Below are 23,792 nucleotides of genomic sequence, written 5' to 3'. Positions count from 1 at the left end.
CGTATGGCTGGAGCTCTGCCGAGGAACTGAGGCAGCCACAGGACCCGAGGGTCCTTGCCCGCACAGGGGAACACAAAACAACCAACGGGGAATGAGGCTGACCAGGGGTAGGGAAAGCCTGTGTCTCCCCTCAGGGCCCCTCTCCCAGGGCTACATGGCAGGGGGAGGAGACCCTGACATTTCACCCGTTTATTTTTAACAAAAAGAGATTTAAAACTTAACATTGAAAACAACTGGATAAACATGACAAGAACAGTTTCAAAACAAAACTAGCCACCCTCCTGAGTCTTTAAATGTCCAAACAGATTCTCTGGAACATCTTAAGGCTGACAGAAGGGAGACATGACTCTCCAGGCATGCTTTGTGGGGAAACTGAGGCAGGAGAGGGTTTCTTCCATTTGTACCTGTTGGAACTCTAAACAACAATAGTTAATTTCTTCCCTCCCCCTCTTCATCCCCCACTTGGCATTGGAAAGGGATTTTTGGGGAAACAATTGGCAAAGGCATGGTTTTGTGAGGGAAATCACGAGTGAAAAAACAGATTGGGAATACACTGGGGGTAATAGGATATAGGGTAAAAGGTGGGATTAGGAAAGGGAGACTGTAGGGACTGTTTATAGTGCGGATACTGTCTAACATGACTACAATTTTTAGCATATATGCTGCCTTTCACAAAAACACCATCAGGCCCAGTGACCTCTGCTGCTTGTAACCCTCTTCTACCTTGTACAATTTTGAACTCTACTACTTCTCCATCTCCTAAACTTGGGATGTATTTTTCAGGGTTATTCTTTTTAATAGCAGGTCTATGAACAAGTATGTCTTCCTGGTTGTCACATCTTGTTATAAAACCATAATTTTGTTTAACATTGTACCATTTTACTATCCCTAAAACCTTAGCTACGGTGATTTTTTCCTTTTTCTAAGTGGCTGCTGTTTTCTGTCTCGCTGCGTTTTTGCTTTCTCTTTCGCTTTCGTTCACTCCCGTGTTGGAACTGCCAGGGCTGCTGGGGCCGTCGGGGCTGCTCGTGCCTGCGCGCTCTTCCCGGGGTCGCATTCAGGGCCGCGCGGGCCGGGCCGGGCCGTGCCGCTCAGCTCCCTGTGCGCTGCCGCCTCTGCTCTCAGCTGCGCTGCCGCTGCCTGGGGCCACGCCCACGTCTTGGCCAGGCCCCCGAGCGCTGACCCCCCTGTGCCCTGCTCCAGCGCACATCTCGGCTGGGTGCGGCTCTGCTCCGCTGCCACCGCCACCAGCCACCACTCCTCTCACGGGGCTCGCTCCACCACATGTTGTGTGGGGCCGGGCGGGCACCGCCGGGTCGTGCTGCTCCCACTGCGCCTCACTCTGCCGCCGACACTGCCTCTCGCGCCACTGCGCCTGCACGCGGGAACTGCCTCGCTGCTGCTCGCAGAGCGCTCGGTGCACGTGGCCTGGGTCACACAGTCCCTGAGTCAGGCTTGCCTTCACCAGGACACAGCTGACATGGCTCAATAGTCTCGGTAATTAAATAATATTCACGAAAATATTTTTCCATCGGCATATATTTTGACTCAGAAATTAACTGTGTCCAAACAGTCTTCCAAAAGTCTTCGGTAAGAATCAAATCCCAAGAAATGTAGAAAAAGTTCTTAAACAACCATGAAAGGAAATGTTTCAGTTCCTTTTGAGCTTGAATTAAGCTAAAATTTATAAATCGTTGTTCAAGAATCTTTTCAAGTTTAAGATAAATGTCCATATGCGGCTCTGAGAGCCAAGAGTCTTCCCACGGTTCCTCCATAGTTTAGAGATGGAACAGCAAAACAAAAACAAGAAGAGAAATCCAGAGTTTACTCACAAATCAGTCGCTGTCCTTAGGGATCAGGGATTGTTCTGCCTGCATTATCCACCATTTGTTACAGTGTGGATATTGCAACACGTGTATCAGACAACAAGGCCTGTGGAAAAGAAATATATATGGACCGACTCTTGATAGCTGTTTCAGAGATGTTTATTTCTCCAGCCGCATGGCCGGGCCTCTGCCGAGGAGCTGCTCAATCACGGGACCGGAGGGTCTTTGCCCGCACAGGGGAACACAAACCAACCAACGGGGAACAAGGCTGAGCAGGGGCAGGGAAAGCCCGTGTCTGTCCCCTCAGGGCCCCTCTCCCAGGACCACATGGCAGGGGGGAAGGGACCCCAACACCCCGTGGTGGAGATTAGCGCGTCTTTTGGATTCTGGCTCCTCCGTGCAAGACAGGATGATAAGGCAGCTCCTGGGGCACCTGTGACATCCCGTGGATGTTGGTTGCCTGGTGGGAATTTTGGCCTTGCCTGATGCAAAATCCTGCCTGACACCATGAACAGCCCCACTGATGGCAGTGCAGCTGAGCTCTGGCTGAACATCAGCAGCACTAATTAGGGCTAGAGAAAAGAGAAGGTAAAAAATCATTTGCAAATCACACCAATTTCAGCCAATTTCTTACCTGAATAGACTTGCAAGAAATTAAAAGTTTCAATATGCTTTGCCTTGGTTTGAAAACAAAAATTAAAACCCAGTAATTGTATCAGTTACTTGACATTTCATCCAGAAGCAAAATTACTTAGTCAAAACCTAATTTGTTGTTTAGTTGAGGCCTCAGGCCTCAATCAGTCAGTGATCCGGACAGACCCTGATGAATCTTGTTATTTATAAAATACAGCTTGGTGGTTCTGGTGTTTGTTATGCAGTAAATTTGCTGTGTTTAACATAAGCTGACATTAATCACAGCCAAGCACAGCTTTGTCTGTCTGAATCACTCTCCCTCTTTTCTTCCTCCCTTTCTGCCTTTCTCTAGTTTCAATTATTTCAGGTAAACTTCTCCAAAATGCAGTGTCTATCTTTAGCTGAAGCATATGGATAAAAATACTTAGAGGGCTGGGAAACTGGAGAGTATCACCCTTCTCACTACCTCATATGTATTTTAACATGGGGTTTTACACTTTTTCCAGTAAGATGCACTGGTAATGGAGGGAAATCCATTATTTCCATACTGCTTACTAGAGTAGCCTCACCTCCTGTCATATATTTAGATGTTAACAGAGATATTTCACATCACACTGATATGATACGGGTCTGGAAAATCCAGAATTTGCACTTGATAACTATTTCTGTGCTACTGCAGAGTATTCCTTGCCAGCCAGTTACCCCTTCCATAGGCAGTGGCTAGAGAAAATTTAATTGCAAGGAATTAAAAGCACAAGCATTCTTTCTCCCTTGTCTCTTAATTGATGTTATTGAGACTGGAAGGACAAGGCCTCTCTCATAAGAAACATAAACCATTAGAAACAGCAACAGCAGAGCTTGTGTGGGGAAAAGGACAGACTGTGGAATCATGTGAAGGTTACAGCCTCTGGTCGGTGTTCTCAGTGGATACTGTGTTTTGAGAAGTTTAATATAAGGTTGATAATGAAACCTTGGAGTCTGCGCCCTGAAGAGTTAGTTAGTTAAGAGTGCTTTGTAAAATTCCAAATCAAGTCATTACACTCCAGAGCAATTGCAGCAACAGTTTCTGGTTTGGGTTGCACTGATGGAGTCCTGCAGTGTGCTCAGAATACAAACATCAGCAGACTCCTGGGTACACCATGCTGCTTCCATTTTAAATATTTTAACTACATTTAAATAAATGCCGTCTCGGAGGCATCCTGGTCCCAGTGAAATCAGGGAGATGTTTCAAAAACACTGGTTGCAAGAAAGCTCTGTAGGTCACCTAGCACACATCCTGAATGAGGCAGGGCTGTCACCAGAGCAGGTGAGCCATGGCTGTGTCCAGCCAAGTCCTATAAACCTCTGAGAATCCATGCTCTATTCAGGCAGCGTGTTCCTGTGCCGTGCCACAATCTCCTGTGGAGGAAATACTTCCTGTTGTCCAACCTGAACCTCAAAAAATGTAACTCATGGCTCTGGCAGTCAGCATGTCAACTAGTCCCTTCGATGTAGGACCTGTGCAAATCTGAGTGTGCAGCCTGTCCTTCTTGTAGGTTCTTGATGAAGACATTCACAGAGTCACAGAATCGTTTAGGTTGGAAAAGACCTCCAAGGTCATTGAGTCCAACCTGTGACAAATCCCCACTTGTCACCCAGCCCAGAGCACTGAGTGCCACATCCAGGCCTTCCTTGTACACCTCCACGCAGGATGAGTCCACCACCTCCCTGGGCAGCCTGTTCCAGTGTTTAACAACCCTTCCCATGAAGAAATTCCTCCTGATGTCGAGCCTGAACCTCTCCTGCACAGCTTGATGCTATGTCCTCTTGTCCTGTTGCTGTTGCCTGGGAGAAGAGACTGACTCTCAGCTGCCTGCACCCTCCTGCCAGGGAGTTGTAAAGAGTGAGGAAGTCTCTGCTGAGCCTCCTTTCCTTCAGGCTGTGGACAGTTTTTCCTCCACTCACAACCTGTGGGGCTCTCTGCTTGTCATGAGTCAATGATCACCACCCTTTGGACCCAGGGGTGCAGCCCATCTTCAGCCCACACAGTGGCTCATGTGTTCAGCCCCACATCCTCAGCTTCCACATGGGAATGCCATGAGAGGCGGTGTCCAAAGCCTGACTGAAGCCAAGATGTGCTACAGCCACTGTTCTCCTCATCTGTGCATCCAGTCTTGTTGTAGAAGGCAGTGAGACTGGTCACGTGTGATGTGCCTGTGAAATTCCTCATTGAGTGCCTGTGACTGCACTACTGTCCTTCAGGTGCTTGGAAACAATTCTGGGAGGTTGTTCTTGGAGACTTTTTCTGAACTGAGGTGAAGCCCAGTCAGCTCCAGTCCCTTGGGTCCTGCTGCTTGTCTCTTTTTGAGACTGGCCCTAGGACAGACTTTTCCGAGCAGTCGGAACACCTTCCCTGGTGTCGTGGTTTAAACCTCAATGGCAGCTCTGCCCCACACAGCCACTCCCTCCCTCAGCAGTGGGGTCAGAGGGAGAATCGGAAGTGTAGAAGTGGTAAAACTCCTGGGTTGAGATAAAGACAGTGTAACAGGTAACGCCCAAGATGTGTGCACAAGCAGAGGAAAACCAGGAATTGGTTCACCACTTCCCATGGCAGGCAGGTGTTGAGCCATCAAGCAGGGCTCCAACTCATGTAGTAGGGATTTGGGAAGACAAACAACATAACCCCAAACATCCCTCCCTTTCCCCTTCTTTCCCCAGCTCTATATGCTGAGCATGACACCATGGTGTGGGATATCCCTGGGGTCAGCTGGGGTCAGCTGTCCTGGCTGTGTCCCCTCCCAAATTCTTGTGCACACCAAGCCTAGCAAGGGTGGGGTGGGGTGAGAAGGAGAAAAAGCCTCAGCTCTGGGCAAGAGCTGCTCAGTAATAACAAAAACATCTCTATATTTCAACCCTGTTTTCAGCACAAACCCAAAACACAGCCTGTGCTAGCTACTGTGAAGAAAATTAACTCTATCCCCAGCCCAAACCAGCACACTTGGTTGTCATGATTTTGCAGAGATGGTAAACAGGGGCATTGACATCACATCAGCTGGATCTGTAAAATTATCCAAGAGCGACCTTTGCCCATGTGTAAATGAGAAAAATGACCTATGGGCACTTTTCTTCCTTCCTAGGTGGAACACTTCAAGATTAGATAAAGAGGTTTCCTCTCATCTGGTAATCACTCCTGCAGTTTTTCCCTATATTGTCATGGAGTGCTTCCGACGTCTTAAACTGCAAGTTGAAGACAAGGGGAAAGAAAGATTAGTAATTTGTTAAATTAATGGGTTATGAGTTATAGATGTGTGCTTATTAGAATATTCATGTTGTGTTGGAGAGAGTGATGGGTCTTAATTTCCTGATGCCACACTCTTAGTTTAATTTTATTCAGATGATCAAAATCAGAAATTGAATGCATGATTCTATTTTGACTGAAATAGAGGGGGGTGCATGGGAAAGGCATTATCTCTGTTTCAAAGGACCTGAAGAGTGTGTTTTTCAGGAAGAGCTCTCCTGGAGCAATTCTAGAACTAACCTGTTAAATGATGTTGTGTATCATATAATCTATGTGATATAATCCTGCTGTTCAATTGCCTGGCTCTTTCTGTACAAGGCGAGTAAAGCTGTTGCCATGAACTCTTTCACAACTTGGCTTTTGAGTGGCTCTGACAAACCTTTGCTGTGAAAAGTTTTGAGTTTGCTGTGATAATCACGCTAAGTCACCACAATGTAAAAGGTTTTGCAAAATTTGTCCTGAACTGAAAAGAAATCACAGTGTTTGTTTCTCACACGGTTCAAAATAACAAGTAGTTTTGTTGAGTACTCTACTTAAGATAAAAGAGCTACTTAAACAGACATATAGAGGGATTTTTACACTTGAACCCAAGTGATCAGTAATGGCTCTGCAGCAATATGTAAATATGACATGCTCAGGGCTTTCACTATTCAGGAACAGTATTCATTTTTTTCAGTGTGAGTACTACTGCCTCACCATCTGAAGGTTCAAAAGCAAGCTGCTCAAGTGTTGATCTTTCCAAGAGATAGGGAGGTAAGAGAAATATAGGCAATAAATTGAGGTAATACAATAAGTTATATACCAGCAAACAAAAAAACCTGCTGCTTTTGCAGTGTGATCCTGTGGCGTTGGTTGTGTGCACTGTACAGCTGGTGGTTTGGGGTGAATTATAAACTTGTTGGGGGAACCCTGCAGATTAAATGGGACTTCTTGGTTAGAAATCAATAATTTCTGCTGTATTTTCATGTTTGCTTTGTCTTAAAGTTGTTTGGTGAGGTTGGTGTTACTGCAGGTGGTGGATTTGCTGTTGCCGTGTTGAGCTTGCTGCAAAGGGTTCGTGACATAAGAAATAACATTTTGGTTGTGTTTTGTTCTGTGCTGTGTGCTGGTAATGAGGATTAACTCTGCAAGAGAAAATTACCCCATTGCTAGTTTGCTCAGCTGAGGCTTGAGATCCATTTGAGGTTTGAGGACCAGGTTTCTGGTGGGTGCTTTGGAGAGAAGATAGAAATGGGAAGGAGAGGGAGGAGGGAGTAGGGTCACTACAGCACCACGATCTAGGAGACCTTATTCTTTGCCTCTGGCTAAGATACACTTTGTCCTGCTGGAAGATGTGAATTTCTTCTTTTCTCATCACAGCCAAAACAGCTTGTTTATAATTTTCTTTTCTGTGCTGTGTGTTTGTTTTAAAACCCTCTGCCCATGAATTACAACAAGTCTCTAGTTTTGACCTCTAAAGTTTTCTTGCTTTAGATCAGCGAGGTGGAAAGGTGAAAAAACTCAGAGTGGCTGATTACAGGCAAGAAGATGGGGCAGGAGGTGGTTTTGCAGAACAAAATATAATTTACTGCTACAAGGTTTATGCGGGATCCCTTCCCACGTTAGCAATTTTACTCCTTGAAGGAAATAATAAAGTCTTCTCTTCAATATGACATTTGTGAGCTTTACAAATAAGATGAGTGTCTTCATATCCATTTCTACAGGTGGGGAAGCTGAGGCACAAATGGTGAGGAAGGGACTTGCCGTGCCTTTCCACAAGAAAGGTCACCAGCTGTGCTGGAAAATGAATCCAGTCTTTCTGTGTCCTGGTCCACAGCTTGATCCATCAGGCTCTTCCTGCTTATGGAAGAAGAGCCATGTGCTGCTGCTGTTCTAGTCATGCACTACTTGTATTTGCAGATTTGCTTCGCTTTATTCTCCCAGCACTCAATTTTCTCTCTGATTTCAGATGTTTCCTCTTCTGCTGCCCAGCCTGACACTTTTCTACATGAAGAACCCTGTATTCTCCCTTTCATTTCCTGCCCCCCAGTTTCTCTTATGCCACTAATTATTCAGACTCTATTTTGATTTATAAAATGTACTGCCAGTGTCACAGCGGTGTTCTGAAGACCCTGCCTGAGCTGAGATGTCCCTTTGTGTAAGTGTCATACAAATGCAGAATTACACAGTAGCAGTGGAAATTATCAGATACAGGTAATATCTCTGGAACTCCTGCCTTTTTGAATATTATCTCATGTATTTCTGCTGCCTTGGATGTTAACCCTTGAAGGGTTAGGTCTTGGGAGTATCCAGAACTTCTTAGGGTTAGAACCTGGCCTCTTATTCCTTCCTTATTCCTTCCTCCCTCCCTCAGCTAGGAGGAGTCAGTTGCATGATCCATATGGCCAAAGTGTCCCTCAGGATAAAGTGTTTGAATTACGGGGCTTGTCCATGTTGCCATCTGAAGGTTGTTCCTCATAATAATGAAAATCACACCAAATTCATGCTGGCAAGCTCAGGCACAGGGGCTGTGAAGCCACTTCACGTGGCTGTTAGATTAAAGCTGGATTGCTGTGAAAAGTCTCTTCAGATGCACTGAGTCTGGTCTGTTCAAAAGGGGAAGCTGTATGCCAAGGAGTGGCTCCAAAATAAGTTGTAAGGGATCTAGAAATTTTGTAGCTCTTCAGCAGAGCTGTGGGTGGAATATGATTACAATACTTACAGATTACAGGTCTTTAAAATGAAAAATCTGTTGAAGCTTTTACTAATGTTTTTGTTAAGCCTTTTAAACAGGATTCTGTTCCTTCCTTTGCTTGCCATACTTAACTGCTTCTTTTCCTTTGCTTCCCTAGTCTAGAAAAAATCAGTTCCTTTCCTCCTCCAAGTCAGTGAATCTTTTGTTAATAATATCCAAGTCTATTACTTGGTCATAGATAGGCCAGCCTGCAGATTTAGGAAACCTCTGTCTTGCTGTTGATACAATAATATTCCAATTTACCCAAAATGGACCTTTTAAGAATATTAATGAGGTATTAGTCTACAGCTATTTAGTTAGCTTGGCATTTCAATTTTAGATTTGAATTCAGCAGCTTTTCATTTCCTAGTGCCATCTAATGCATTCCTTCTCCAGTTAAAAGTGTTGCTCCTATTGTGATGGACCAGTCTGAGCCAGGGACACTGCGCTAGGTGACATAATACCTTAGATCATTTATTTTTTTTAAACACGCATTGTGAAGATTTGCGTTATTGATGGCTTCTGCATAAAAATGGGGCCTTGAGTTTTGGGTTTTTTTAATTTCTGCTTTTTACTGCTTTTACAAACAGTATGAATATATATTTTACACACTTTATTTTTTTCCCCTCTCTGGGAAAAATTGAGCTCAAATATATTCTGTTGCCTTGCATTGTAAATGAACAGCTCGTGCATGAGTGTATCCTTTCCTTTTAAAGGTCAAGCACATACAGATCTGAAGGGATTGAAGTCACAGTGAAGTACAGCCAAGGCAGCTGGACTGGAGTGCTGGGCACAGATGTCATTACCATGCCCAAAGGACTCTATGGCAGCTACACCATCAACATTGCCACTATCCTCGAGTCAGAGAATTTCTTCCTGCCAGGGGTTAAATGGCACGGGATCCTTGGTCTTGCCTACGATGCCTTAGCCAAGGTAAACCATCCCTTCCCCACTGATTGTCTTCCACAAGGACAGTAAACAGAAATCTATTAAAATAAAGCCAGCAGATGATCTGTCAGCATTAGACTCCACCCTTCCAGCCACTCTTTCCTACAGATCTTCTGTCTTTGTTCCAGAAAGAGTAAATTGGGTTGTGATGGTACCACAGTCCCATATGAGGATTTTGGCTTTTCTGGTGCTGAAAATGCTGATTTTAGCTCCTCTGGAATGAATACATTTTTACAGAGCTCGTAGTATCAGAGTGGTGTTGGGATGTGTGTGGAGGGAGGTGTTGGAGCTCTGATGACATTTCTCAAGACTGGTCCAAGGCAAAGCCCTTGGCAGTTCATTCTAGGAGATTTTCCATTCATCAAGTAAAAGCTGAGGTGGATGGATAATTTCAGAATGAATATCAGCTACAGTGTTTTCAGGAACATAGAACCAAGCACATCCTGCTCCTCTGGAGGTAGGAAATTCAGGTAGAAGATTCAATTAAAACCTGAAATTTTTAGTCCAAAATGCATAACCTTAAATGGAAAACTGAAAACGTGATTGGAACGCTACATAGTTACAATTTTCAAAGTGAGTTCTATGCAGACAGAACAAACAATTCAACTCCGCCTGACGACTCTGCTTTACTCCAGAGTTGTGTGAGCGTTGTATTTATTGACTTCATGGACTGTCAGCAGGAAGAGAAGAGCTTCTTCTCAAACCCTGGCTTGGGCAAACAGAGTACTCAGGGCATTTGTTCTTCTCTTCTTCCAAGGACTTAGGGGTTGTTGGCTTCTGAGGCTGCTCTGGGTTTGTGTAGTGAGAGCACCTGGCCCCTTGGAGGGAGCCAGGGGCTCTGCCCATCATGAGACCTTCGTGCACAGAAATGTGAATTACAGGGAAGTTGCAGCACTCCAGTGATAGCAAAGGAAAACAGGACCTGCAGCGTAGGGAAGAGCCTGTTGGCCAGTAACCAGCTGAAGAGAGTGTGCTTGGACATGAAGTTCTGCAAAAGAAAAGAGAGGAAATAAGGGCCACTGAATTCAAAGTTCATTAGAATTCAGTAGTGTTGAAAAACTGAAAATCCTGACTTTAAAATTCTGCTTTTTAACTATGGAAAGGTGTGAAAGACAAGTTACATTTTAGTGTTCTAATAACACAAAGCTTCTTCCAGACAGAAATTATCAGTGAGAGCTTCTGTCTGAAACTGGTGTTTGAGTTTGAAAACTGCAATTGAAAATTACCCTTGTGTTTTAGGGATTTAGTGGCGGCAGCACTGACAGTGGTCAAGAGTAAAAATGTTTTAAAAACAACAGAAACAGAAAAATGACAGATACTGAGGTTTTAATGACTTATGTCTAGAATTTTCATCAGTTGGTTGTCAGAAATTCAATTTACTCATGAAAAGTGGTCTTGTTTGAATGATTTGCTGATTTCTGCAGAGAAACTTTCTAATGAACCCTGCAATTCTTTTTTGTTTGTTTGTTTTGTTTTTCAACACCTTCAAGCCTTCGAGTTCTGTGGAGACATTCTTTGATTCCCTTGTGAGGCAGGCAAAGATCCCCAACATTTTCTCCCTGCAGATGTGTGGTGCTGGACTCCCTGTTTCTGGAAGTGGTACCAACGGAGGTAGTCTTGTGGGTATCTGTCAATAGGAGAGGGAAGATGTATCTTTGTTCATCTCTCTCCCTCTTTTCTCTGACTATCCCCTACTTCTGCCAAATTTAGTGTTTAAATATATTTTCATATTTTAAATATGCTTTCTATCTTTTTTTTTTGAAAGAAAATTAAACCCTTAGGCAAAATTCGAGTGTTATTTATTTTCATTCTCGATTCTTTTTTTCCTCTCAAGTTTGAGTAAACTTTTCATCTTTCAACAAAGGAAAACATGAATGTTGTGGTGTTTCCTCAGGGCAGATTCTGCTATATTTCTCAAACTGAGTAGTCCCTTATTCAGCTGATAAATTTGTTCAATCTCATCAAAATGCTCCAGTAATTTTTTTTTTTGGTACATGATGTGAAAAGGGGGAGAGGAATCAAGGGGCTTTTCTTTTTTTGTCGACAACATATTAAAGGGGAGAAATCTGTACATCAGATCTACTGCTTGTTGTTATTCTGGAAAGTCTTTCCATCAGCTGTAGTGGGACCATGAATTGGCCATTATGTATCTGGAACTGGGAGATGGAATGACTTTCGCAAATGATGCTGAAATAAGCATCTCAGCACAGGAGCTGATCACAAATACTCATTTTCAAGAGAATTAGCATATTGTAAATGTTATTCATATAATTGAAGACCAAGAGAGAATTTGCTTATGTTCAGTTCAGAGTCTGAGGGTCCACAAATGCTCCCAGCCATCCTCAGCCTAGGTTTTGATGGAAGCTAATAGTGATAGCAGTGACAGGATGGGATTCCATTTTGTGTGTAAGAAAAAATGAAATGTTCTTGGACAGTGTTAAAGCTTTTCTGATCTGATAAAGCAAGTTTTCCACGTGTAAGTTCAATATTCTGTCCCATTTTTATACATTACCTAGATTTAACCACTGAAGACACTGTGTTGATTTTCAACAGTGGAGTTTTCACAACAGAATCAGTGTGAGGTTGTAGATGAAGATGCTGCTAATTTGGCCCAGTATGGGAATTCTGTTTGAAGGACAGTTTGTTTAATGTCTAGATGTTTCATACTGCTCTATTACTGACAGAGAACTTGACAGTAAAATCCTTACGAATGATGCTAAATTAAAATTTTGATGCCCCTGGGTATCACAATTAAGTATCCCCTTTCTGCGTGTACTTGCCCCAAAAGTGAACATTTGGGAATTTAAAGTATGTGACTTCTTTTCTCCTCTCCCTTAGGTCCTGGGTGGAATTGAGCCAAGTCTGTACACGGGGGATATCTGGTACACACCCATCAAAGAGGAGTGGTATTACCAGGTTGAAATCCTCAAACTGGAGGTCGGGGGACAGAACCTCGAACTGGACTGCAGGGAGGTATTGGCTCTTCTGTGTTCCTGTCTCTATAAAATGCAAGTTTGGCTGAGAAAAAAACCCTGATTGATCAGTTTTGTCTTGGCAAGCAGATGTGCACCGCAGTCTCCTGAGAATTAAATTAAAGCAATTCTGGTCTAACAAAGGCAGTGGGTGATTTTGGACTGACCCCTGTAGAGCTGTCTAAGCTCACAGTTCACGGTGGCAGTGCACAGGTGTCATCCTGGGTTGCTTCATCAAGTTCTCATCCTATGCCTCCTTTTCGATTTTATATTTTTGCAATCAACTTTTGCTCTCCTGTGGCTGGCAGTTATTATTCCTGATGGATAAGCTTTCTGTTTTTATTGGGAATAATGTTCTGCTGTATCTGGATCGGTCTAATGAGACCGTGCTGTTGCAATTTTTATTCCAAAGCCATTTCTTTTTTTTTTTTTTTTTTTGTGGAGTATATATGTGTATGTGTGTGTTTTATCTCTTTCTTACTATTGCTTGTTGCTATTCATGTTTTGATTTTGGTTCTGTAATTTTTATGCCCCAATTTCTTTAGGCATCCCAATTTCATTTTACGCTCATGCTCTTAGTTGGAGATCAATGAGACATGATAAGTTTAAAGTTTTTACAGTTCATATAAATTAAGTGAAATTCATTATTACAATATTACATGTGCATAAATATTATATTTCCATGCAAAATATTGAAATCATAATCCCATATAAATTATTTAAAATTAGTCGCAGCATCTTTCAACTCAATAAGCAAAACAAGGTCTATTTAAATGCCTCTATTGTGCTGTTAGGAAAGCAAAACCACTGGTCCTTTAAAACAAATGTTTGCTTTTCTTTCTTGCCTTAAAAAACAGTCAACATGTTTTTGAAGGGGAGCCCTTCAGTGGTTTAATACATGCTGTTGCCAGAAAACAACTCACTGAAAAATTTAGTGGTGTGTTAGGAAAGTTTCCTGTAATTGTTGCTCTCTTCTGAGCCAGGGGTTGCTTTCACTGGTGCAGAAGGATCAAACCTTCCCGGATCAAAGGAGACCTTCCCACAGAAATTTAGAGGAAGAGCAGTAACATGGGAGTAGTACAATTAAATTTTGGCTGGTTAGGAGCTTGGAGAGGATGCATGATTCACTCTAGGATGAGGAGCTATGTTGTTGTCTCCTCTCCGTTGTTTTCTAGGAAATGGAACATTTTTTTGCAGCCTTCACCAGGGACTGCTCCTTTCCTTGCCAGGGAAAACTTGTTCCCTTGCTTCAATGCTGGGAATCTGTCCAGAGCTACACCACAGCAGTGGCCCTGAGCCTGGCAGCCAGGGCTGGGAGAAGTCCTGAGCTGCCAAAAGTTCACTTTGCACTGGTAAATATTAACCAGGAAAGCCAAGAAGGCAAAACCAGGTGCTTAGCCCCAGTGTGAACAATCCCGCTACACCCAGATTTTTGCACAGTTTTATATTAATGGTCGACCTTCTTTAACTATTTTTTTCCAAGGGTGGCATTCCAGGATGCCAGTGATTGTGTATTTTGTGGTACAAATCTGTTAAAATGAACTGCAAACTGCCATGGTATTTCTCTCCACTCTTTAACAGTATTTCCAAGTGTGTAATAAATGGTTTCCTGTTTGCTTTTCTGTCAGCTCTGTATGGCAGCCCTACAGCAGCTCTTTCAAAAAGAAATGTAGAAATCACCATCAGAGTTACTTTTTCTTACTTTTTTGGTGTGTTTTATTTTCATCACTGCACTAAAGGGACTCCATGTGACTTGATAACATCTAAATCAGTGTATTTTAAATTCACTTGCTATTTGACCTCTTCCTAAGTAGCTTAGGCTGTATATCATCCTGTGTCTTATGATTATGCCATAAACATGTCACAGCTCAGTTATATTAATCCTGCTGCCTAAGCTGGCAGCAAAAGTAGTTAATGCAAATAGCTGCCACTGCTGCTTGCCTTTTTTTTTCTCCCCACAATTAATCATAGTTTTTAAAGAGTTCATGAAAAAGGATTTACCCTTTAAAAAGTTTCTATTTCATGGACCATATCTGAAGTTTGCTGAAATCTCTTAATTTGAGGGTTGAAGTTTTAATAATAAGAGCATTGTTTGCTGGGGGGAGTGGTGCAGATTTTAAGGCAGCAAGACTGAAATTTCAAGTTTCTTGCTTTTGTTTGTGTTTTAGCAGTTTTCAGGAGTCAAGGGATGAAGGTGTAGCATTTGTACTCTTGAGCCAGTACAGACATGTAATAAGGCCTAATTTTTTTCTGACTATTCTTACATTAGATATGCCTGCCATTAAAAGAGGCTGCTGTGTTTAAACTAGAGTTGTACCCATGCTAGCATAGACCTTGATTCAGGAAGCTGCATCAGGATGTTCAGCACCTCTCTACTGAATAATAAAGTGCTTTTGCCCCCCCTGAGAGGGGCCAGACTTCACTTTTTTACAGCAGTGTGACCATTTGCACCAGCTGTGGTGACACAGTAATTTCCTGACTGGTGCAGATAAACCCACTCTTGCGTCTGGGCTGATAGTATCTTGCTTTTTTTGCTCTCAGATTTCATTGGAATTGAAGCTATCAGCTGGAGAGAGCTGCTGACAAGTGTGACATGCAGTTCTGGGAAGGCAGCTGCCAAAAAGGAGCAGCTTTGTTCTGGTTAGGAGACAGTGGGATGTGCATTACAGTGACTACAGCGTGCAACTTCTCTCCTTTTTTCTTCTCCCCTCCCCAGTACAATGCTGATAAAGCCATAGTAGACAGTGGAACCACTCTCCTTCGACTGCCAGAGAAAGTCTTCAGTGCTGTGGTGCAGGCAATAGCTCGCACGTCCCTGGTAAGATAACGCCATGAAACCTGCTCAAAAATGTGAAATTCCTGGGAAACGATCACAGGGTCTTTGAAAGGAGTGTCATCTCTGCTGCCTGCCTTGCAAGTCATGGGTTTTTCACTCGAGGGGAACAGAATCTTCCTTGGTCTAGCCCTGTTAATAAGGCAGAAATGACTGATGGCCTTTGATGGAAAGGAAGAGGTGAAAAAAAAAGGGAGGAGGGAAAAGGGGGCGCCAAGTGCAGACAAGAAGTGTGTGTATGGAAATGCATCAGAAATAGGTCAGAGATGGAGTATTTTATTCTAAGCATTTCAGAAACACAGGACATAACCCCTGTTGCTCTGAGTCAAAGTATTAAGAGTGCAAAAATCAGTCATTTCATTCAAAACAGAGTGTTTGTAAAGTAGGAGAACCTGCTGCTGCAAGCAGTTCCTTTCCAAGTGTAATTCTTACTGCTGTCTAGAATAAATGTCATTCATTAGGATTATTCATATCAATAAAGCTGCTTTTGACCTTCATTATTGAATTATTTATGTTCAAAAGCATCTTTCTTTGGAAATAGAGTGGGCTTTAGAAGTAGGGCATGGGGATGGTGGAGTTCTCTGTATGTAGAGTGGCTGAAGCAGCATTTTCTGGTTAATAAAAACTATTCATAAATTTTTGTTCAATACAAGGAAAAGCACCAAGAAGGTTAAAGAGGAAGAATAAATACCAGCTATTTCAGTGTGAACAAACTTGGTATTTTTGTCATGGATTCACAGTCAGACAGTGGCTGTTGATGCAAATCACAGGAAACACAGTAAGCAGCTGCCCCAAAGACAGAGCATTTGCCTGTGTGCTGACAATTCAAGATTGAGATCCTTTTCCTTACTTGATTGAGAGCAGAGATGTGGCATGAAGTGTTCTTCTCTGCCTGCAGATGTCCAGTATCTGAAATAAATGTACCAGGTACAAGCTCTTCTCTATTGCACAACCCTTAAGTGTTGACTGGAACAAGTTCAGTCCATGGGGGTGGAATTGAAAGAAGCCACCCCAAGGGCTCTTGTAACGTCACCCTGTGGATAAGGAATCCTCCTGGGAAGTGGGTCACAGTGGTCCACACTCCTCTCTGATGTTGGTCAGGACATTTGAACTGGGGCCTTCCACCTGACAAGGAAATAGTGGACAGATCACTAAGGTGTTAGAGGGGAACCATTCACTCTGCTTAATGGTTTTTCTTCTGTTCCTACAGAAAATGCATACAGTAGCTTTTTTTCGGAGTTCTTTTTAATCTCAAGGACCTGCCTGCTGTACCCCTTTCCCTCCACACACCCCAAAATTTACTTTGACAGCTCTAAACAAAGGAGATAGCCTGCTAAATAAGAAAGTAGTTACAGGGTGCAAGGATGGGATTCCAGCTGTGTAGGAGCAATGTCAGGAAAACGGGTATTTTCAGCAATTGTACTGCGGCTCTGTGCTTCTGGCAGGAGATGTACCACTGAAAAAAAAATCATCTGCTGTAGTCAGACACACTTTTCTGACCACAGGCGAGCCAGGTTAACAAGTTCCTGCTCCTCATAGCTTGTTATGAGCATCCCAGCCAGAAGTTATTTCCCCCTCAGGTACGCTGGGTTAACTGTGTGTGACACATCCCTGTATTCAACTCCGTTAAAAAACAAGGCTGTGAGCTCTGTGCTCTTTAGTGGTGCAGACGGTTTTTTAAACCTTACTTCTGTGGACTGAAGTCTTTTAGGGAGCAGCTGTTAAGATGTAGTTTGGTGTTGCAGGGTGGTGATTTTGGCAGATGAGCAGAGATGAGCCAGGCAGCTACTACACCTCACTGAGCTGAAGTCAGGACAGCATTAATACAATGCTAAGTTAAAAAGTTGAACAAAGGAAGGCTCAGATAATCCTAAAATCTTTGTTTTAATAGCCTTTTGGGTATCATGCACTCACATCTCCCCAGTGCATTGCTGCAGCATGCAGAAGGAAGGGAAAGAAGTGCAGTGCATTAAGCAATCTTTGTGGGAAATTAAAGCAGGCGCTTAAAACAGAGCACTTCACAGGCTTGGCCTGACCTGTCTGGGTGGTATCTTGTGATTTTTCTCAGATCTGCTTTTCAAGACAAAATGGAAAGAGAGAAGAACTGTATTTCTCAGCAGGTCTGGCCTGGGACTTAGCTGTGAGGGAAGAGTGTTCTGCCCCTTGCCAAGGGATGCACTTCAGCCTGTGCTGAGAGTTACGGGTAAAAGGCCTGTTTGTGGTGGTAAATCTCCTTGTTCACATGAGTCTGTGCTTGTTGGCCCAAGAACAGAGCAGAGCACTTGGAAATAGGAAAATGTCTCTGTGCAGCCCCAACAAACACTTCACAGGCAGGCGTGTGGCGAGTGCCTGTCAGCAGTGAAATGCCATATATTAATGAATGAGCTGGTGCTTACAGAATAATCAATATCACAGATAAATACAAATGAGGACAGTGCAGAGGCTGGATTCCATCTTTTTCTTCACCCAGATGGGAGGCTTTGGCTGGGCAGCCTCAGATCAAGCTCCTCCCTTGAATGCTGCTTTGTGGGGGAACAAGAACCAGCAGCCAAAGTAATGCAGTGAAACAAGGAAGGTTTTTGCTCAGATCTGGCAGCAGGTCAACTTCAGGGAGCAGGAGCATTGAGCAAGATGTTTGTCTTAGCCAAACAAGCTCTGTAGGAGTTTGCTTTTTGTTTTGTTAGTTCCATGGATATATTAAGTGCTGTTAATCAATTTTATTTCAAAAGCATGTCAGGTTATACTGGTAGGGAGTGACAGGGCAGCAAAAGAGACAGAGGGATGTGTTCTTTTCCATTCCAGCAAACCTTGGTTCCCTTAGAAGCCAGGAGATTTTTGGCTTAGCCCTTGGCTTCAAAACTCTGAAGCTGAGTAAGAAGCTGTAGGTGCATGAGGAGCAGGGATGACCTCGTTACATATTCACGTGGTTTGTATTTTGGTTTGTGTATTTTATAAAATGTAACATGCTGCTTCAAAACGTTGGTGTTTGGTCAGAGAGGAGGTAGGGAGGCAGTGAAATCCCAGTGATGCTTTGGCTCTGTGGCACCACACATGTTCTCTGCAGCAGTGGAAACAGTGAGACACAAACAGAGGGGGAAGGGAGAGCTAAACTGGCTTTTGTCTCTTCCCCCTTCTCCCAAGTCATGATGGGTTATGACACACCTCACTTTGGGTGTTGGGGCTTGGGTGTTTGCTTTGGTCCTTAAAGAAGCAGCTGAGATTTGTGTTCATGCTTGAATTTCTCCATGGGAGTGAAAGAAGTATCCAAGTGGCAGTGATCATTTACAAAAATCTATCAAAATGTCTGTAATCTGTAAGTGTAATTTTGTTTGCTTGGTTTGTTTTACAGATACAAGAATTCTCTTCCGGTTTCTGGACTGGTTCACAGCTTGCATGCTGGGATAGAACTGAAAAACCCTGGTCCTTATTTCCCAAACTCTCCATTTACCTGAGGGATGAAAACTCCAGTAGGTCGTTTCGGATCTCTATCCTACCACAGGTCTCAACCTTCTTTGTTTATTCATCTGTGCATTTATTTTTACTATTGTAAAGCACATTATACAGCTCTTAAAAAACAGGAGCTATATTTAGCAGTAATAGGGGACTGGCTTATTGTATGCCAGGGAAACCTTTTTTAATCAAATTTTAAAAATCAATTCTTAAGTAGGGAAAATAACAAACTTGTCAAACCTAAAAGCAAAAAGGAAAAGCACAAAGCACAATTTCCCTCTCAGTGCAGTCCATCTAGTTGGGAATTTTTTTTTTTCAATTTTCTGGGAAAAATAGGCAAGTTATTGTTTTGTTTTCATGAGCTTTGGCCACATCAGATGTCAATACAGAATGTCTCTGCTCGTTTTGATCTTCTCGTTTTGCAAAGGGAATTGATTTGTTTCTCCAGGCATTTTGAGTTGGAGCACTTCTTCTGAATATGAAAATCTTGGCAATGACCCTTTGTGAGCTCTTCACCAGTTTCTGTAACTCACTTGGTTTATCTTTTATTAATATTCCATCCCAACTTTTAGAATATAATGTGCCACTTTTGTTTTTCTTCTCTGTCTTCTCCTCCCAGTATAAGGTGCACTACAGGCTGGTATCCTCCAACATTATTAATACATTCTTTTACCTCAAGGGACAGGCAGGAGCAAAGGAAAGAACGAACCTATTAAGTACATTTTAACTTGAAATATAGTACAGCCTTATGATAAGCTTTTTCTGTATTGATCATGTAGCTTGGCAATCGTTCATCTTCCTCGGGGAGACAGGGGGTGAAATGTGACTTGAATTTGTAAGATCTAGAACCTTGAAGCTGACTCTGAATGCTCTCTGAATCAACTCCATCCTAGTAATTTTTTTAATAACTAAATTATTCTCTAATTTGAGTTCATATCCCAAGTTCTTCCTCAGCCATCCTTCCCTTATGGAAAATATGGTAAATAGTGAGAATCTCGAGAATTTGCTGCTGACCTGCATGCCGTGACTGACTGTGTTCAACTTTATCTTAGAATCCACAAGCTTTACCTCTTACCTGCCTGTCAGTTTTGACTGGTTTTAAATCATGTACAGAAATCTGTTTGCCCCAATCCATTCTCTATTTCCAGTGGGATTTGTGTGCTTGAACTATAAAAACGAAGAAGTCTGAACTTCTACCTGCTGTGAGGTGTTGCTTTTTACACTCTGGCTTCCTTTTTTTAATTTATTTTTCTTTTTTTAAATTTTCTTTTTAACAGCTTTATATTCAACCCATCCTTGTGATAGGAGATAATTTGCAGTGCTACCGATTTGGCATCTCCTCCTCCACAAACGCTCTGGTCATTGGTGCTACAGTCATGGAAGGATTCTATGTCATCTTTGACAGAGCCCAGAGGAGAGTGGGCTTTGCAGTGAGCCCCTGTGCAGGTAAGAGAAACATATCTCAGGACTTGAGTGAGGAAACTCAGAGAAACACCTTTGCCATTTATCTGTTGGGGAAAAGCGTGGTGACTCCCGCAGTGTGAAGGGTGTATTTTGAAGAAGTTCCGAGCCATTCACATTTCAAAGGAAGGAAAAAAACAAAAAAAAAAAAAAAACAAAAACAACAAAAAAAACCACCCCAACTGTATTGCAACATCTTTTGGCATGAAGTGAATCAGCCTCAGCTCTGGGTATCTGTGCTGAGTTCTTCCCTCTCACAGAGATGATCTTTCTGGAACATCTGTCTGTGTGTGGAGTTTCCCCAACAGTTACATCAAATGAGTCCCTGCTTATAATGCAGCTTCATTTTGGGCTAGTTCCTGCTCAAAGCTGGGCATAAATGGATTCTTCAACCAACTCTTGCAGTGTGCAGTGAAGTGCCTTACTCACACTTTTCTCTTCATGTAAATTGAGCCTGTTCAGCCCCTCAGAAATTTGCAAAGAAAGAGCTGAGGTGAAAATTGGACTCACATTTAGACTTGCAGTGTTTGTGTTAGTTCTAAACAAATACTTTTCTCAGTGTAAGCAGAAAGCCATTAATTTTTTAACTAGCTGCTGAGGAGATATAAAAGAGCTCGTAATTTTTGGCTGATTTTACTGTGCTGGGTAACTTTCATGATTATTCTTTTCTTACCAAGGGTAGCTAAACCCAAAAATTTTGGGGTTTCTTCCCCTTGTTGTTCAGACATTCCTTTAACATGACAAGAACATCCAAGTGGGAGAGGAGGGGAAGGATGTGCACCCATATGCAGGTCTCTGTCCCAAACAGGAGTGGTCTGTGCCCTGAAAAACATTGTCTCACCTGAGGTTTGCATGAGAAAAGGACTGGAACTGACAGTGCTTCTTTAAGCTCTTAGAGAGGGTGAAGGTAGTTAGGACTGGAGTGCTTAATGCAATCAGGTAATAGAGAGGAGGAAGAGAGAACTGGCTGGCTGAGTTGCAGCTCTAGGGCAATTTTAAAGCTTGTTTTTTTGATCTCTACATTGTTAACAGGCTCAGACTTGTCAGGTTTTAGCTCGTTCCCAAAGAAAATCTCGATATTGGTGAGAGTTGCTTAATGGACACCCCTGTGAGGTGCCATGCAGTGATGAAAGACACTTCATGAATGTGTCTGGCAGGAGAGTGTAACTGGACAAACAATGCAGGCCAGGTTTCACTGCCTTTCATTCTTCCTGGTGCCTCCTGACTGCAGCGGGAGCAAGTGTGGAGCTGCCTCCTGTCCCTGTCCCGCTGCAGCCATCAGTGGGGGGAGGAGGGGGCATTTGACAGAACATACTGACCACGTGTGGTCAGCAGGGGACACGAGGCAGCTGCTGTGCATAAGAACTGCTCTGACAGCCCTTCTTTGTTGAGGAAAATAATCGGGGAAGCATAGTAACACCTCGGTGTTAATATTGCTACCTGCAAGCATAGTTTGACCACTTCACGTAGCTCTGCCAGAGACGAAGAACTGAGCTTGCTGAACAGAACTGCCATTGGAATTTACATGAGCTTGGACACGTGATTACACCCAGCTGGTGCTCCAAGACATTTCCTCCTTGTCTCTTCGTCCACGTTTTCTGCATATGTCTAACCCAGCATCACAGGAACTTGGCTTCCTGAGGAATCATCTGACTGGCCGGGACAAGATGCACGGAGTTGTCAGGTTCCACTCACATGGGGCAGATGACATTTCGCTGGATGTGCCAGTTCTGCTGAGTCTCACTTCTTCACAGCTTGTGGTTTCCATATTTAACAGCACTTTCATCAGAGAGCCACGGCTGCGAGTGGAGCGCCTCGGTGCAGGGTGAGGGATTGAGCTGCCGAACTGGCTTCCCGTGGAGGCCAGCCATGCCCTCCACAGCAACTACATTCATCCCATTTATTTGGAGCCTTCCAGGCTGTTCGTGGGCATAAATTAAACTGAATTGCTGATGGCTTGAATCTTCAGAAATGGAGAAATGTTAAAGACAGTTTGGTGTGGCTTTGCAATGACCTTAGCTTTGTTAGAGTGAACATTAAGTTAAATCCGTGCTTTTATAAGATGTTAAAGCTGTACTTGATGAATAGAATAATTAAGGGAACAGGACTAAAAACCTTTATTTCATTGAACTTCCTGGTTACTTTTCAGATTTGGCTAGAGATGAGAACTGGCTTATCCCACAATATTCCTTGGACTGTTGTAATTCTCCAGGATGTACCAAGAGTGAGGAAAGTTAGATAGACTGCTGCAGGAAGATACTCCATTGTAGCAGGAAATATGCCTTTTCCTCATTACATGAAACCCTTTAAGACTTGGACAAATAATTTCAAGTTGCCCATTGATAACCTACTGTTTACAGGATGACTAGGACAGGTTTTTGGATCAGGTCCCTTCTTGAGACAGGATATTCAGATCAACGAGTTGGTTTCACTGAAGCAGCCTGGAAATGTTCAAGGCCGGGTTGGATGGGGCTTTGAACAACCTGGTCTAATGGAAAGTTCCCTGCCCATGGCGGGGGGTTAAAACTAGATAATGTTTAAGGTCCCTTCCAACCCAAACAAAGGAAAAAAAAGTAAGGAAGGAAAAAAAAAAGCCCTGTGGGAAAGTTTCGGTAGGCCCTAAGTTGAATGCAAGCCAAGGTAGGTGAAGGTGAAATTACATAACATAGAGCAACATTCACCAGGGACATTCAGGAACTGGACATGAGGAGTTTTTTCTTCACCAGGAGGGTGGTACAGCACTGAAACAGGTCCCCATCCTCAGGGTTTTTCAAGGCCTGGCTGGATAAATAAAATCTGCAGCAGAACTGATCTGTTGATCCTGACAGTCCTGTTCTGAGTAGGATCCTGGTCTAGGTAACTTCCAGGGGCCCTTTTCAAGCTGTACTTTACAATTTTATGAGGAATTTGATCTAATCCCAGGTTTTTTTCCTTTGTAACCACCCAAGTGGGTGAGCTAGCATGTGTTGAGTTCTACACTTTTGAGTAGAAAAGAGGCGCCTTTTTGTCCTGTAATCATCAACAGAGAAGAAAATCTCATTTATTCAAGGTTATAAAAGTATTGTAGTTAGGTACCACCAGATACTCTAAAATAATACACCGAAATACTCTAATTTAGTTAATGTGTAATATGCTGAGTGTGACTGTTAGTTTATGTTAAGGGCTTCTTTGAACAATTTAGGCAAATTTCCTCTCAATTTCTCTGGGGGTGGAAGAGTGTGAGGGAAATCTTTTTTGCCTTTTGGAGGGGAGAAAGCAGAGTCTGTGCTGCTATCAAGCATTCTCAAAATGCAGTTTAAAATGTCAGCCACTATGGAAACAGTTTTGTCTTTTCTTCTTTAATAGGAGTAATTACTGTGCTCAAGCCAAATAATGAGTAATTAGAGACTGTTTATTTTCAAAGCTATTTCCAAGGTGGGAAATTGCACTGTTTTTTCTTTCCCCCCACTTTTTCAAAATACTGCTAAGTAATGATACTTAGGCCTTGCATTTCAGAGTGGTGTTAAATGTGGTTGAGTGGTGTTGTTGCAGAACTTGATAGAGACAAACAAACGGTGTGTGGGGGTGAGATGTCCAGAAGAAATAATTGCATGGCAGACAAAGTGAAATCCTGGGACTCTGGACAAAAAGGATTTCTGCCACAGACCTTCTAGGCAGAATTTTACCATCTAATGAATTT

General features: G+C 42.9%; 1 protein-coding gene across 2 annotated transcripts in view; it reads left to right on the top strand.

Moving 5' to 3' along the window:
• BACE2 (beta-secretase 2) overlaps positions 1-23,792 on the top strand; it is a 54,544-nt gene that overhangs the window by 22,898 nt on the left and 7,854 nt on the right. For both annotated transcript variants that reach the window (XR_007200750.1, XM_048290699.1), the window contains exons 3-8: positions 9,166-9,382; positions 10,888-11,016; positions 12,236-12,370; positions 15,086-15,187; positions 18,552-18,701; positions 19,930-20,098. Coding sequence is in view for 1 of the 2 variants with exons in the window: in XM_048290699.1 (XP_048146656.1) it covers positions 9,166-9,382; positions 10,888-11,016; positions 12,236-12,370; positions 15,086-15,187; positions 18,552-18,701; positions 19,930-20,098 (902 nt within the window). In the remaining variant the exon portion in view is untranslated. The remainder of the gene's footprint in view (positions 1-9,165; positions 9,383-10,887; positions 11,017-12,235; positions 12,371-15,085; positions 15,188-18,551; positions 18,702-19,929; positions 20,099-23,792) is intronic.

The sequence above is a fragment of the Corvus hawaiiensis genome, chromosome 2, assembly GCF_020740725.1.
Source record: "Corvus hawaiiensis isolate bCorHaw1 chromosome 2, bCorHaw1.pri.cur, whole genome shotgun sequence".
NCBI lineage: Eukaryota > Metazoa > Chordata > Aves > Passeriformes > Corvidae > Corvus > Corvus hawaiiensis.
This window is presented reverse-complemented; position numbering and strand designations above follow the sequence as displayed.